Consider the following 13,871-nt stretch of genomic DNA (forward strand, 5'->3'; position numbering starts at 1 on the left):
TTCCTTTGAAATTCCAACGGCCTCAGGTAACTCGCGTAACTTCTTTTTACGATCGTTCAAAACGAGTCGATGCACTTGTTTTACGATTTCGGATTCGTAGCCTCTTTTGGCCTTCCAGAGCGAGGTACATCTGCGTGCACCTTATACGGCCCATTTTAAATTCGCTAAACCACTGATAAAGCAGAAGCAGAAGTGGAATAAGATTTCATCAAACACTGCATTGATTGTTAAGGAGTTTTCCCATCAAAAAACAATGTTTGATCAAAATACGATATTCCACTTTTTTCATTTTCTATATAAATGCTCAGGTAGTGAAACTTCAACAACTGTAGTTTGTGAATAAATAAAAGAAATGTCATGATAGGGCCTGGCCGGGTAAGGGAGTAAAATGTGCCCCCAAACCAAATCACTAGCTGTATGGCAAATATTGTAAAGGATATTAAATAAGAAATTTTGGTGGTTTATTTGAACCCCTATGTGGTTTGACGTAGGATCTATAGTGAAAAACGTACTTTTACGTTTATTTCACGCCATCCTCAAAAGATCCGAGATAAAAATTTGAAAAAAATACTGAATGTGAATGTGTACTAAAAAAAGTTGAAATTTTGAAATTTTTTCTTTTTGATTTAGAGATTCAATACTACTCTAATTCATATTTTAATGTGTTTCTACGGCTTTTCTAGATATGTGTGATTTTTTTCAGTGTTGCGCGGTATCAAAATTTTTTTTTATATTTCCAAAGAGTGGTTAGGTAAGGGAGTAAAAAGTGCCCCCAAACCAAATCACTAGCTGTATAGCAAATATTATAAAGGATATTAAATAAGAAATTTTGGCGGTTTATTTGAATCCCTATGTGGTTTGACGTTGGATCTATAGTGAAAAACGTACTTTTTCGTTTATTTCACGCCATCCTCAATAGATCCGAGCTAAAAATTTGAAAAAAATACTGAATGTGCATCTTACCACGGTGTATCAAGAAAAATTATCAAAAAAATATTTCATCAAAAATTTTAGTACTAAAAAAAATATTTAAATTTAGAAATTTTTTTTTGGGATTTAGAGATTCAGTACTACTCTAATTCATATTTAAATGTGCTCTTACGGCTTTTCTAGATTGATAAATATCTTCAAGCTGTTTTTTTTTTCAAATATCTAATAATAAAAATAAAATAATTCACAGTACGAAAAAATGTTATAGATTTTCTGGCATTTCGAAATTTTGAAAAAAAAAATGTAACTTTGGGACCACAAATCCGTTTTGTTTTTTTTATTTTAATCTTTCAATTAAAAACCACGAATACAATAAAATAATCGATTTCAAAAAAATAAAAATAATAATGCAGACGATGAAGAAAATTATTTTTATGTCACACAATGCTCTTAAAAATTCAAGAAAAATTACGCCACATGTCGAAAAAAGACACATACGAACGCATTTAAATAAAAATTTGAGCAGAAGTGGGTCTCAAAGTTATATTTTTTTTTCAAAATTTCGAAATGCCAGAAAATCTATAACATTGTTTTGTACTGTGTATTTTTTTTTATTTTGTTTTTTTTATTAGTTATTTGAAAAAAAAAACAGTTCGAAGATATTTATCAATCTAGAAAAGCCGTAAGAGCACATTTAAATATGAATTAGAGTAGTACTGAATCTCTAAATCCCAATTTTTTTTTCAGAATTTAAATATTTTTTTTAGTACTAAAATTTTTGATGAAATTTTTTTTGATAATTTTTCTTGGTACACCGTGGTAAGATGTACATTCAGTATTTTTTTCAAATTTTTATCATTGTTCTATTGAGGATGGCGTGAAATTAACGAAAAAGTATGTTTTTCACAATAGATCCTACGTCAAACCACATAGGGGTTCAAATAAACCACCAAAATTTCCTTATTTAATATCCTTTACAATATTTGCCATACAGCTAGTGATTTGGTTTGGGGGCACTTTTTACTCCCTTACCCGGCCAGGCCCTTTCACACATAATCTGATGACAGATGAACCTCTCGAAATGCATCATGTTTATTTTTAGTAGTGCCATCTGTTAAAAATCCCGGGACTTTTCACCTTATGAAGTACATAGTAGTAACGTATCTTGTAGCGTTCCATTTTCTACAGGAGCAAGTGAATTTGGGAAGCTTCTATTATTGTCATAAAAGTGGAACGAACTTTGAGGAAAAATGAATTGAAATCTTTTCTCTCATCTTTTCTCACTTCCACAATAAATGACGAACAAGCGAATAGCGCGTTGAAAAGCTATATCGATCCCATAATAATTCAACCAGTTGAAAACGAGTACTCTGTACTCAGCGACAGGCATTACGCCTGGGATCGAATGCCTGACACAGTGATAATCAGATTAATTTAAAGCTGCAATCACATTACCAGTCATAATTGAATTTGACAATTTGATTGTTCTCTAATAGACAGAGTAGCTCATGTTGAAACGTAATTATTGATCCAAACCCCTAACCCACGTGTGCGTACATGACTGAATCATATCCAACAAAGCCTAAAGCTAGGTGGAAATAAAATAAATCAATTTGGGTCTTGAATTTCCGCAGAACTGAACGTTTAGGGCAATGACCTGAATCATAGAGAATGTCGGAGTTCAAAATTGAATCCACATGTTGGTGAGAGTTTATCGATAAATGGATACGACGAAACGGAAATACACTGAACTCAATCAGAAGTGTTTTTCATTTCGTTTTTTTTTTCTCTGTCACGTCTGGAGTCTAGCCGTGTGTACATACATACAGCTATCAAAATGATGCTATAAGTGGGCGAAAAAACGCGATGCATTTCGGTTGATAACCAACACTCCTTGCCCCGCTGGGATTGTTCCATTTGGACATATGTTTTTCTCGTATAGTGATACTTATCGGACAGTTATGAACCTAGAAATATCTCTAACTACTTAGATGGCGTCAGGAATATTATGATGGACAATGGGCATATTCCGTGTTCCACTTTTTCTCCCAGGTTGAACCCCGCGTTGACCCCTAAGGACTTGCATTGAACTTTTTGTTAGGAAGCGTTGGTCACTGGAACACAGCAAGAATAGTGCCGGATTCAACGTGTTTATGAGTGACGTTGCTTCGGATGCCCAAAATATGTATATACGTAAATCTAATGTACTTAGAAAAACTTTAGATTTCCACGCATATGAATTATTATGACGGTAAAAATCAGGGACGAATATTACTTGAGCTACCATCTTATAAACAACCGTATAACACAAACATTATACCGTTCCGAATCATATTTCGGACGCTTAAGGCATATGATGCAGAAAACAGATCTAAACTTTATGCACAGGTATTATTTGGTAGATATTTTCAATAAATTAGTTCAATATACTTTCAAGCTTTCTATTTTGGTACCTATTTGATTGAAAACATAATAAAATCATCGAATAAAATGCTTTTCAAATGAATCGAATAAGAATCAAACTTCGGACACTAAATCAAATTTCGGACACTTTATTTTGTAATTTTATGGACGAAAATTACATTACACTTGATTATACTTGATAGTCAACTGCGAAACACTTACCAAGCAATCACAGTAAACGGTTAACGATGATGAGAACTGATGAAACACGGGAGAAATTTAAATATTTATGAACGGGTAAATTCTACGTGCTCACGCAAAACAAACGTCAAACACAAACGATAATGAGTGGTGCTGTTGAATTTTTTCCTACCAGGGGAAAGTAGGTAAAGACGGACACCCTAAGGTGTAATCTCAATTTTTACACATGTATAGCTTTCGTGATCGCAGTTGTTGTACAAATTGAAACTTCAGGTCTTTTTCTATCATAATTACCGTTGATACTAGTAAATTTATTCCAACATTGATGTATTCTGGGTCATTGAAAAAAATGCATCGAAATACTATTTCTTCACATGGTCGGGAAAGACGGACATCTGGAATGGGTAAGACGGACACTAAGGTGGGAAAGATGGACACTTACGGAAAAGTTGTAGTTTTTGTACGTATTTTAGTGTTTTCAGCATTGGGGAGTGTTCTTGAATTACGCTACGATTCGAAAGGCTACTCATGTTGTTCGTGGACAGTTTCACCCTTGGAAGAGAACGACAGAAGAGGTCAAATACATACACTCCAAGCAAAAATATCTGGATTTTTGCGGGCCATTGTCCTCGCAAAGGGAGGAAAAGGATCTGAAATAGCCAACAACCTGTCCACGCATATTTTAAATGACCTCCTAGGAAGACGATAATTCATTTGTAAAGTTTAATGATACACTTAAAAATATTTCAAAACGAAAGTTTATTTATAAAGCATTAAAACCAATTCATCGATGGTTTAACTTCATTTGAGTATTTAAATTAATTCAATTTCAAAACAAGAAAAAAAGAAGAATCAGGAGCAGTTCTGACAAATAGTTGCAGCAGAAGTAAAGCATTCAGCGTGGAACCATGAAAGAGCATTGTAAGCATATTGTCCAACCTGTCCCGAAATCTGAATCAGAAAACTGGCTTCCGCATTTCTTGCATAGATTTTCAGATGAGGTGTCCCCTTTGCCCTTATTTTGCTTAGGCTTCTTCGAAGAGCGTTGTTTTTGTTCTTTTTTGATGGATTTAATGTCTTTCGATACTTTTGCCTTCTTCAAAGTGCCAGCGTATTGAGCAGACGTTATGTCAGCTGCCTTTTCTGATTGGCGTTTTCTCTTCGTGACTCTCAGGGTGACCATTTTCGGTAACGGAAGTATGATCGACGGAGATATTTCAAACACCGGGTTATTGGCCGTTGAGATGCTGTCCGGTTCTGCGAAATCAGCCATGATGTCTTCGGGAAGCACTTGAACTTTATCCTCACAGGAAATGCGATTTACGGTCGATTGACTAGGCGCACCTTCAAGATGCAATCGAAACGTCTCTTCTTCACGAAGAATCTCAGGATCGGGTTGATCAGTCACCGTGGCCGGGGCAAAGTCGTCATCGGAAAAAAAACAGGAAGTGGGTTATATCTATGGTATAACCGCAAGGGTGATGTAGGACTATCGTTGATTTAGAGATCATTTGTATGAAGTTGAATCTGAATTCATTCTGAATGAATGAATATTTGGAGAACTTCGAAAACGAGAGCGTTACGTTGGAGGCACAAGGTTTTATGCATCCAATATTGGATACGGAAATATCCTACAGATGGGGAAGAATAATCTTCTGAAGCTATCCTGTTAATTGCGATTGATTGAAAAACCACAAAACCAAATGTATTTGATCACAGTGTTACATTGAAAGAAAACATTCAAATAAACTCTTTAACATGAATATATTTTGAAAATTCCCAAAGGAACTGGCAGATTATTTTCAGTAACGATTAGATATTTCCACATTTTCCTCGATACTGGAAGTCCACCAGTGGTTAATGCCAACTCGATAACCACCTGTTAATAGCACTTGATTGAAATATATTTGGTCACAGTGTTACATGGATAGAAAACATTCAAATAAACTCTTTCACATGAATATATTTTGAAAATTCCCAAAGGAACTGGCAGATTATTTTCCAGCAATGATTAGATCTTTCCGGAACTTTCTCGATGCTGAATGACATCCTAACGGAAAGAGTTCTGCGCGTGTATGTGTCGATCCTTCGCCGTCCACCTCCTCCAGCACGTTAGGCAACGATGTTGTCTTGTCGATGTCCTCACGAAAAATGAATGTGTCTCACCACCAGAATATCGCTTAAGTATGCTTTTTGTGTGTGATTGAATCGAGAGAAGGTGTGGTTTACGATGGCAATTTGGAAGGCAAACTAGAGGGGAATGAACTCTCTGAGCTCGGAACTTTCGGCGACTGAGCAATAATCGATTGCGGGCGCATACAATATTGGATACGGAAATATCCTACTGATGGGGAAGAATAATCTTCTGAAGCTATCCTGTTAATTGCGATTGATTGAAAAACCACAAAATCAAATGTATTTGGTCACAGTGTTACATGGATAGAAAACATTCAATTAAACTCTTTCACATGAATATATTTTGAAAATTCCCAAAGGAACTGGCAGATTATTTTCAGTAACGATTAGATATTTACACATTTTCCTCGATACTGGAAGCCCACCAGTGGTTAATGCCAACTCGATAACCACCTGTTAATAGCCGCGCGTGTATGTGTGTGTAGCGATGTCTTCCCAGGGAACCGTTTGTGGCATCACTCTCCTCCTGATAGATTCCCTTCTGGCCTAGGGTGCACAAACAGGCTCTTGGTGACACCGTTCATCCGCGCTTTGATGATAAATAAAGAGCTTCACCGCAACAGCGACAACATGCTCCAATCGCTGTTCAATTAGAACTTAGTGGATTTCCGAGCGCCGCTCGCCTTAATACCGATTGGTGATTTCAATAGCCTGTTTTGAAAGCAATTTTAAGACTATTGAAACAAGTTTTTGGATCAAAAAGTAACAAGTATATAACGCGTAGACATTTTATCTTTCGAATGAAGTGTTTATCATACCATTTCGTTCAGTTGTTTAGGAGCTATTAACGCTCAAAATCTCGGTCTCCGGCGTAACGCTTTCGTTTTCGAAACTTTGATTTTACACCCCGGTATAGAAATGAAAGACGTAGTCCTACGTCAAAATATTGCGATCAAATGGCCAAATTCCTGTTTTTTCGAACCCATTCTCAGCAATTTCCGTAGTAGCCGTCTTGATGAATGCAGGTTTCATGAGCTCGGCAACGTCATATTGGCTGACGAGTTTACCTGGATTCTGTTGTAGGAAACGCTCTACTTCCTGTGCGTAGTACGTCTTGAAAGGTGCCATAAAGGATTCATCAAGCGGTTGAAGTTTGTTGCTAGTGTGAGGTGGTAAAACTAGAACCTAACAAAGTTAGCTCTAGCTTTCTCGGTAAAAGCTAGGTTCTTCGTGTGCGACGAGTGGCCATCAATTATGAGCAAGACAGGACTGTCTTCAGAAGGTTTTACATGCTCCAAAAAGTGATCGAACCACTCATTGAATATTTCAACCGTCATGTAACCCGATGCATTACAGGCAAATTTGCTTCCACGTGAAGCCCCTTTCTTCAAAGCTTTGTGCATCCGCATGCGAAGAAAAATGAAGAACGGCGGAAGGTGCTGTCCGGTTGCGGACATGCACATTACTGCCGTAGCTGTTTCTCCGCGTTCCGCAGATGTAATGCCACCAACCTGTTTTTTGCCTTTCAATGCCGCTACCTTAGACTTCTTCGAAGGAACCTGTAAGAAAGTATGAATAAAAAATTAAACTGATTTTTAAACTAACTACAATGCCAAAACAAATACTAACGGTACAAACACTAGTCTCATCGGCGTTCAAAACACGATCTGGCGTCAATTTGGGATCTTTCAGCGCTTCTTCCAGTAAATCGTAAAACGCAGATACTGCTGGCTTATTGAAGCCTCTGGCTCGGGCGGCAGAGGTAGCTTCTGGTTTACGGAACGACAATTTGGGATTTCGTTTCAGAAAATTGCTTAGCCAAGCTTTTCCAGCCATCTTAGTACACTTGTTGAACGGGTGTGGCAATCCATTTTTTTCGGCCAGATCAAAAGCAAGCTTTCGAACATTAGTCATCGTTATTCCATAGAACCTCTTTTCCAAATCCAACAGATGTTGTACCAGCTCCTCTTCTTGTTGAGAATTGAATACGGAATCAAGAGGTCCTAGCCGAGTTGATACAGTTGGACTTGTGAGGTGGCGAATCAGTGTGGATCTTGGAATTAACTTCTTGCTGCTGTCTTCACCGGCGATCCACTTTTTACAGCCTTAATGGCTTGTTCCAACTGCTGAGCGGTCCATGACTGCCGGTTACTCTTGCGCTTGTAATTTGTAGGCATCTTTATAGTAAAACCAAACAGTTTTGTTAAATACCCTAGGAAAATACTAGTGTCCGTCTTTCCTTACCTTAATGTGTCCGTCTTGCCCGAACTGGCAGCTTTTTTTCGAATGACCGTAGCTCTTCCTATAAGCGTTGGAAAACCTTTGATTTATCACAGGATAGTTAATGATGGACTAAATAAACACTTACCCGTTGGAGGAACACGTAAAAAACAAAAAATCACGAACTTTTCGCTATTTTCTACGGAGTAAAAAATACATCGAATGGTGCACCCGCGAAGATAATTTTTGTTTTGTTTACAAGCTTGACAGTTCGCTCGCTGGAAATCAACAGTGTGTCTCGAAAGTATTGATACACTTTTTTTTTTTCCAAAATATATTTTTTTATTAAGGCACATGTGGCGTTAGCCTGACGGGGCCGGGAGTCCAATATTTTGACAATTTTTGTCTTACAACTATGTTAGTAATATGTAACCGATTACTCGCGGTTGGCTCGAGGTTAGTATTACAAGTGTTCTCATAATTGGTATGTTGCAGTCTTCGATGCTCTATACGTGTGCCCGACACGGGCTACTTCCTATTGGGATGCAGCTTACCATTAATCAACAACGCTCCCTAGTCTGTACCCCATATCTAGCGTGGTGCGTCTTTCTCGACTCGAGGAATCCAGGATAGAATGGTCACTAGCCGGCACAATCAGTTCGTGTAGAGTTGTCATGAGCGGGATACACTTTATTGAAAGTATTTGCATAACTAAAATATTTCAAAAAAATTTAATTAATTAAATATTAAAAGTGTCCATCTTACCCGCAGTGTCCGTCTTTACCTACTTTCCCCTATGTGATAATTCAAATGTTATTCTCAAATGAAGTGATATTGAAACCAAGGGATCACTCTAAAGAAGCAATTGTGATATTAAATTTATAGTTATATCATCAGTGCATGAAGCATTTCAAGATATTAGAACAAAGTGTCCGAAATATGATGTTGTCCGAAATATGATTCAGAACGGTATATGCATTCAAGCACACATTCTTTTGCCCATCAACATAACCGGAAAAACACATACCCCTCAATCGATAACAATCAACTGTCTCGAGAATCAAATAGCGAACAGTTCACCAAGTGCGCTCAACTGACCACATAGGAGAAGGCAAAATTGTCAGAAAGCTTACCTGAACTGGTCACACAGTCGATGGGGAAATCTCACCCCAAATCGATGGGTGGTACAGGTGAAAAGCTGTGCGGGAACTAAATGCAATTGGTGGCATCTGGAGGGAGTGAAAATTTCCTGATAATGTTTCCTCGTCGCTTGTAGTTTGCTACACTACACAGTGAACGCTATAATTTGCACCAGGCGTTGCGTGAAGGTGATTAATCGAAGCTCAAGTCCTTTCGAGCTCTGAGATAGATGAGATTTTTTTTGCGAAAAAGAAAAATTTTAATTGATTGAAATGCAATTTACAGATCGAACGAATGCCACATTTAAAGAAAGTTTGAAATGCACATAAATAACGGCGAGACAAGTCAACTCGATGATATATGAATTTAAGGGAAATGCTGAAATGATTTTGGACAATTAGTTCTTACAAAACTTCTCTTGAGGTGTTTTTTCACCAGCAAAATCATCCGCTACGGATAGGAACAGGTGGTAATCAACTGATGTGTATGCATAAGAACCTTCCAACTGAGCTTCGGGAGCTTCTCATGCATATTATGTCCTGATGGAGCACAATTCCTCTCCAAAATATGGATGGCTTTGGACGATTGCTTCCTTCAGACGGTCCAAATAGATCCAGTACAGGTTCAAATTAAAAATGTGTCTGCATGGGAGCAGCTGTACGACCTCTTTCGCCTAACATTGTCGAAAAAGAACCCATTCACCACTTCAGGAATAGATCAACTATTAGGATTAGTCTAATATTTCCAAATCAATACGGTCTATATAAAAAATGTTACACTGAACACAGAGCTACACTTGTTTTATCTCAACCAAAAATGTTTAATCATTATATCAAGCTTCAAACTGAAAAATATATCATAAAATAACAGAGATGATTTTTGGATATTAAAATTCGATGCGGGGTGATTTGGTCCAGTGTGTGTTTGATCGAAAAATCTTGGCCAGATTCTAGACCAGAAAAATGCATTGCTGCATTGAGACCATTTAGAATTCTGCATGGATATTTTCACTGCTGTTCAAGCATGTTCAAACACATTCGATGCTTGGTCGAAGAAAATCCGTCCTTGATGGTCTGCGTTGCCATCCTTTTTTTTAAATTCAGCGGCATCTGGAATCAATTAGACCAAAGAAAAGCCTAAAACCTGTAGGACGAATTCACCCCACAGAAACGTGTCCATGTCACCCCACACAACATGCAAAAATTAATTTCATTTATTGTTAATTTCATTTATTGTTATCAAACTTAAAGTTTCGCTGCATCAAATTGTTCCTCTTCTGTAGGCAAACAGAAATTTAGTGCATAAAGGGTGTGTCACATCAAATTGCATCACGGAAAAAACGCTGTAGAAATTCGCCCAGTAGACCGACCCTTTTGAAAATTTTAGACAGTAAAATAAAAACTATTAAACAACTTTTGGCATTTTCTTTTTATTCATACTTCGAGCCCAAGCCCGTATGCTCGCACCTTCCTCTTTACCCCGTCCATAAGGTTCTGTACAACGTCAGGTTGTAGTTTTTTTTGAACAGAAATCCATTTTCTCTTGAAGTCCGCCTCCGATTTGACAACTTTTGGGTTCTTCCGGAGGGCCTGCTTCATAATCGCCCAATATTTCTCTATTGGGCGAAGCTCCGGCGCGTTGGGCGGGTTCATTTCCTTTGGCACGAAGGTGACCCCGTTGGCTTCGTACCACTCCAACACGTCCTTTGAATAGTGGCACGAAGCGAGATCCGGCCAGAAGATGGTCGGGCCCTCGTGCTGCTTCAATAGTGGTAGTAAGCGCTTATGTAGGCACTCCTTAAGGTAAACCTGCCCGTTTACCGGAACGCTGAATTTGTCCTCTGCGGAGAAGAACAACAGGCCCGGCAGCTGACGAAAGTCCGCTTTGACGTAGGCTTCGTCGTCCATTACCAGGCAATGCGGCTTCGTCAGCATTTCGGTGTACAGCTTCCGGGCTCGCGTCTTCCCCACCATGTTTTGCCTTTCATCGCGGTTAGGAGCCTTCTGGTCCTTGTATGTACGCAGGCCCTCCCGCTGCTTGGTCCGCTGGACGAATGAACTTGACAAATTCAGCTTATTGGCGACATCCCGGACCGAACTTCTCGGATCACGTCTAAACTGCTTAACTACGCGCTTGTGATCTTTTTCACTGACGGAGCATCCATTTTTGCCGTTCTTCACCTTCCGGTCGATGGTTAGGTTCTCGAAGTATCGTTTTAGTACTATGCTGACCGTGGATTGGACGATTCCCAGCATCTTACCGATGTCCCGATGTGACAACTCCGGATTCTCGAAATGAGTGCGCAGGATTAATTCACGACGCTCTTTTTCGTTCGACGACATTTTTCCAAATTTACGAAAAATTGACAGTGAAGCATGGCCAACGTGAGCTATACACTCTTATCTGATTATAAGCGAAAGCTGAAGATATAATTCCTAAAAATTAAATTTCTACAGCGTTTTTTCCGTGATGCAATTTGATGTGACACACCCTTTAAACCTCGAAAAGTTTGTTTATTTAGCGGAAAAAACATTAAAACCACGATCGAAAAATTTATATTTTCAATCAAAGTGCTTCCTTTGTTCATGCTTCCGTTTCGCTCCACCTGTTTTATTTTTTAAAAGATTTTTTTATGTAAGGTAAATACGGTTCAACAACAAAAGGAGATGACATTATGAAAAATCCAAGTACTTTTCGAGATGAAGGGGTGGTCCAAATCATCCCAACTTACCCTAATTGTTTCTGATGTGGCTATCTTCACAAGACATCCGCGCTATCTCATATTTACTCTTTTGTTCTTGGAGTGGACTTAAACGTAGGGTGACCATCTGTCCTGATTTTGAGATCTATTTGGGGCGTTCTGATTTGTTTTTCACAATTTAGCCTTTGTCCTGATTTTTATGAGAAACTAGCTGACCCGGCAAACTTCCCGCCCAAAATTTGTTTTTTGTTATCAATACCTTCGAACATTCATGTTTTCTTACTATGAGCAAGTTCATGGGTTCAATCGCAGAATTGTTCATTGATTGATCTTCTAATCGACCCCGTTGAATTTTGTATGGCAGCTCCCCCTTAGAGAGAAGGGGTGGAGTGTCTAACCACCATAGAATCATTTATTGCACCCTGCAACCTACACATGCAAAATTTGGTTCCATTTGCTTGATTAATTCTCGAATAATGCAGAAATTTGAGTTTCTTTTGTATTGCCGCCCCCCTCAGAGAGAGGGGAGGAGTGTCTATTCACCATGGAAACGTTTCGTGTCCCCCAAAACATTCGCATGACAAATTTGGCTCCATTTGCTTGATTAGTTTTCGAATTATGCAGAAATTCGTCTTTCATTTGTATGGCAGCCCACCCTTAGAGAGGAGGGTGGAGTGTATAACTACCGTAAAAACATTTATTGCAATTTGTTTTCATTTGCTTGAATAATTCTCGAGTACTGCAGAAATTTTACTTTCATTTGTATGGCAGCCCCCTCCTAAGAGAAAGAAAGAGGAGTAGTTTCTAACCTCCGTAAAAACATTTATTGCACCCTGAAACCTTCACATGCCAAATTTGGTTTCATTTGCTTGATTAATTCTCGAGTAATGCAGAAATTTGTGTTTCATTTGTATGGCAGCCCCCCCTTAGAGAGGGGGAGTGTAGAGTCTAACCACCATAGAAACATTTCTTGCACCCTAAAACCTCCTTATGCCAAATTTCGTTTCATTCGCTTGATTAATTCTCGAGTAATGTAGAAATTTGTGTTTAATTTGCATGGCAGCCCCCCCTTAGAGAGAGGGGAGGGGTCACAAACTATCACGAAAACCCTCCCCGGCCCCAAAAACTCCTACATACCAATTTTCATGTTGATCGGTTCAGTAGTTTCCGAGTCCATAAGAGTCGGACAGTTTTTGTGGTTTGACTAAATTCCAAGTTATTTTTTTTTTCAAATGTCTAAACGAAAGTGTCATTTTACCAACGAATTGTGCCAAAAGTAACCATTTTTTTCCGAAAAAAGAACTTAAGGATTATTTGGCCAACGCTGCATATGTGATTCATAAGTGTCGGTGGCCCATAGCGGTATTTAGATTTAGCAATTTTGTTGAAACAGAATTTTTAAATTACCTATGAAACATTACAGATAGATCTGTTAGGAAAAGCATATCCCAACACCGAAGCATTGCCAGAATACTCGATTGATATCCACTTCCAAATCCATGTTGAACTGTGTGGGGCAGAAATCTAGCCGCCCACAAAATTTGGGTTGCAGAAGGAGTTCTTGCGTTTCATACTCGTGGCTTGTACTTTGGTACCATCATCCGCAAATTGATCACCGGGGTTTTAAAAAAAAATTAATAGTATTATTTAATTAAATTTCAACCTTTTTGATATGACATGTTCAAAAACCATCTGTGGGTGCTTTTCGTCAGTGATTCTCATCAAATCGCTTATAGAAAAAGATCATTTTTAAGCAATTTATGCATCAAAATTTATGCTTAAAAAATATCTTTTTGTGAACAGCATTTTCGTTTCCATGGCAAAGAAATATATGTTCAACACATTAAAACGCTACTAATCTACGCTGAACATATCAATTCACATTCAGCTGATTCTTTACGAATTGAAAAACTAATCAGATAGTCAAAATTACTATTAAAACATGAGTGAAAAATCTATTTTACAAAAAAAAGCACAATGCGAGACAACTTTCTTCATAACCAGGCAACCAATATTGCGGAACAGTTTTCTCGAAAACGGCTGAACTGAATTGGACGCAAAAAGTTTCATTTGAAAGCTCATTTCATCTAATTTGAGAACCTTTCAAAGTTTCATCGGAATCGGTCTACGGGTTCCGAAG

At 38.2% G+C, this 13,871-nt stretch overlaps 1 protein-coding gene across 1 annotated transcript in view; it reads right to left on the bottom strand.

The window, feature by feature from the left end:
• The window catches only part of LOC129773613 (uncharacterized), an 84,699-nt gene extending 76,852 nt beyond the window's left edge, over positions 1–7,847 (bottom strand). The window contains exons 1-4 of the mRNA XM_055777251.1: positions 7,736–7,847; positions 7,300–7,673; positions 6,861–7,229; positions 6,653–6,783 (exon numbers count right to left, since the gene is read on the bottom strand). Coding sequence (XP_055633226.1) covers positions 6,653–6,783; positions 6,861–7,229; positions 7,300–7,673; positions 7,736–7,847 — 986 coding nt within the window. The remainder of the gene's footprint in view (positions 1–6,652; positions 6,784–6,860; positions 7,230–7,299; positions 7,674–7,735) is intronic.
• Positions 7,848–13,871: the final 6,024 nt, after the last annotated feature.

This window comes from Toxorhynchites rutilus, chromosome 3 (assembly GCF_029784135.1).
Source record: "Toxorhynchites rutilus septentrionalis strain SRP chromosome 3, ASM2978413v1, whole genome shotgun sequence".
Classification (NCBI taxonomy): domain Eukaryota; kingdom Metazoa; phylum Arthropoda; class Insecta; order Diptera; family Culicidae; genus Toxorhynchites; species Toxorhynchites rutilus.